Genomic DNA, 2,162 nt, shown 5'->3' on the forward strand with positions numbered 1-2,162 from the left:
GAGTGAGAGACACCCTAATTCCAAGCAGGGCAAGAACACCGGAACCAGCCACGCTCTCCCATAACTGCCTCGTCTCGCCCTCGCTAGCCGACAGCCGCCGTTGACTCGCGGCTCCACGGAGCGCGCCGCAGCCTCTGCGCAAGCGCAGGCTCCGCCTCCTCGCTCCGCTCCGGGTCCCCCGTTCACCCCTCCGACAGCCGCTAGAGTAGCCGGCCCCTTGCGCGCGCCTCCGTTTACCCCTCGGTCTCAGCGGGCAGCAAGGCGGCGTGTAGAGTATGGAGGGGGAGAGCACGTCAGCGGTGCTCTCTGGTTTTGTGCTCGGCGCACTGGCCTTCCAGCACCTCAACACTGACTCGGACACGGTGAGCCGAGGGTGCGAGGCGGGATCTCTTGTCGCCGCAGAAGAGGCCTGGCGCACGGCCTCCTTCCCCCGGCCGCGGTCGGAACCTCCTCACGGTCGTCGCCCGGGCCCCGCCCGCCCACGTTCTCCCCCACGCCGACTCTCTACCCTACTGTTTCTACCTGCGCCCTCTTCTTGAGGGTCCTTGATGTGCCTTCTGCTGCTAAAGTCTTTCCCAAGATTAGCCCTCCCTCCTTTAACCTCTATTTCTGTTCCCCGACCTGAGTGGCCACACGCCCGCATTTCTTTCCCTTTCATCAGTCTACCTTTTTTCGGGTCAAACTTAGGAGAGAAAGTTCACTTAGCGTCGTCCCGCCGCAGCTAGGAAAGTTGCCTGCCAACTTTCCGTTTCCCATAATTACCGACGATGTCATTTTCAAAGACAGCTGTAAATTTTTTCCATTCAGAGCTGCTGCTGTGCTTTTTTTTTCTCCCCCCCGATGTTAAGATGTCAGGGGAATAATAGATGTTGCATTCGGTGACTTTTTTGGGAAATACAGTGGAAGTTAACAAGTGGGTGAAAAAGCTTAATTTAGTATATTGGATATCGGATTTTATGTGTTTGTATTGGTATCAGATTTATTGTAAGGGCTCAGATGGTTCCTTTTCCAGTGATTTCCGTTATAAACATTGTTTATCCTCAAATATTCAATATTTAAATGCTTATTGTATGTATTTTCCTAGGTACAAAAAACTCTGGATGAAGTTTAATGAAATGGTTTTTAATACAGTGCCTGTTTTCTAAAATTTTATTTTTACGAAATTTTAAAAAGAGCACGAAAACTTAAAGCTTCAGAAGTAGTGTTTATAGTGCTTAGTAACTTGCTAAAAAAAAAAATCTAAAATACCACCTACTGTGCTAATACTGTTTAGAGAACGCCATACTGAATAAAGTTTAGTAATTTATGCTAAACTTTGTACCAATTTATAATACAAGATCTGTCTTGTCGAATATTTTTTTTTGGACCCTATTCTAATAAAGATCAGAATTAATATACCTTTTTATGCAATTTTAAATAACCTTGCAGGTTAACATGTATCAAAAGACCCAATATATATCATTTCTAATATGTGTGTAGCTGTGGAAGGAGCCCTGCTGGCACAGTGGTTAAGGGTTCCTAGCTAACCTAAAGGTGGCAGTTGAAACCTACCGGCTGCTTAGCAGGACAAAGATGTGACGATTTGCTTCCATAGAGATTACAGCCTTGGAAACCCTGTGTGGCAGTTCTACCCCATCCTATAGGGTGGCTATGAGCTGGAATCCATTACAGCAATGAGTTAATGGGTGTAGCTGTGGAAATGACTTTGGAATGCCCTTAGTGTAGGTATCAATAGAATGGATCCTTAAATCCTCTGTAGCTTATGGGGCGAACCCTTGGGAAGTAACTTTAGAGTTAAAAAGGCTCCTGTTTCTGAGATCTTTTTCTAAAAGTCTTTTAAAGTGTGGTTTCCTGGATGGCTACACTTGCATTGCCTTTGCTTCATTTCCCAGGGTTTGCCCTTGGGAGTATCAAAATCGATTAACACTAGAGTATAGAGTTCTAGATTTTTTTTTCCTTTGATTCCTGTAGACTCATAGTGTGGAAATACTCCTTTTGTGCTCTCTTCTTTTTATGAAATGGGGAAAAAAAATGCATTCTTAACTAGCTATAAAGAAGAAAAAATTCTTAAGTGTCTGTCGAGCACATTAGGTCTTTAAGTATGCCAAAAGAAAGTTCAATTATCTGAAATTCAAAGAAATCACCACTTTTATGGCAAAATG

The 2,162-nt window shown here is 44.9% G+C and overlaps 1 protein-coding gene across 4 annotated transcripts in view; it reads left to right on the plus strand.

Moving 5' to 3' along the window:
- Positions 1-203: 203 nt before the first annotated feature.
- Positions 204-2,162, plus strand: part of ABRAXAS1 (abraxas 1, BRCA1 A complex subunit) — a 26,305-nt gene continuing 24,346 nt past the window's right edge. For 3 of the 4 annotated variants that reach the window (XM_023725711.1, XM_004390967.2, XM_023725712.1), the window contains exon 1: positions 204-362. In XM_023725711.1, coding sequence (XP_023581479.1) covers positions 276-362 — 87 coding nt within the window. In that variant the 5' untranslated portion in view covers positions 204-275. The remainder of the gene's footprint in view (positions 363-2,162) is intronic. The other variant, XM_023725713.1, reaches the window with a different exon arrangement.

Source organism: Trichechus manatus, unplaced genomic scaffold (genome assembly GCF_000243295.1).
Source record: "Trichechus manatus latirostris isolate Lorelei unplaced genomic scaffold, TriManLat1.0 scaffold00374, whole genome shotgun sequence".
Lineage (NCBI taxonomy): Eukaryota > Metazoa > Chordata > Mammalia > Sirenia > Trichechidae > Trichechus > Trichechus manatus.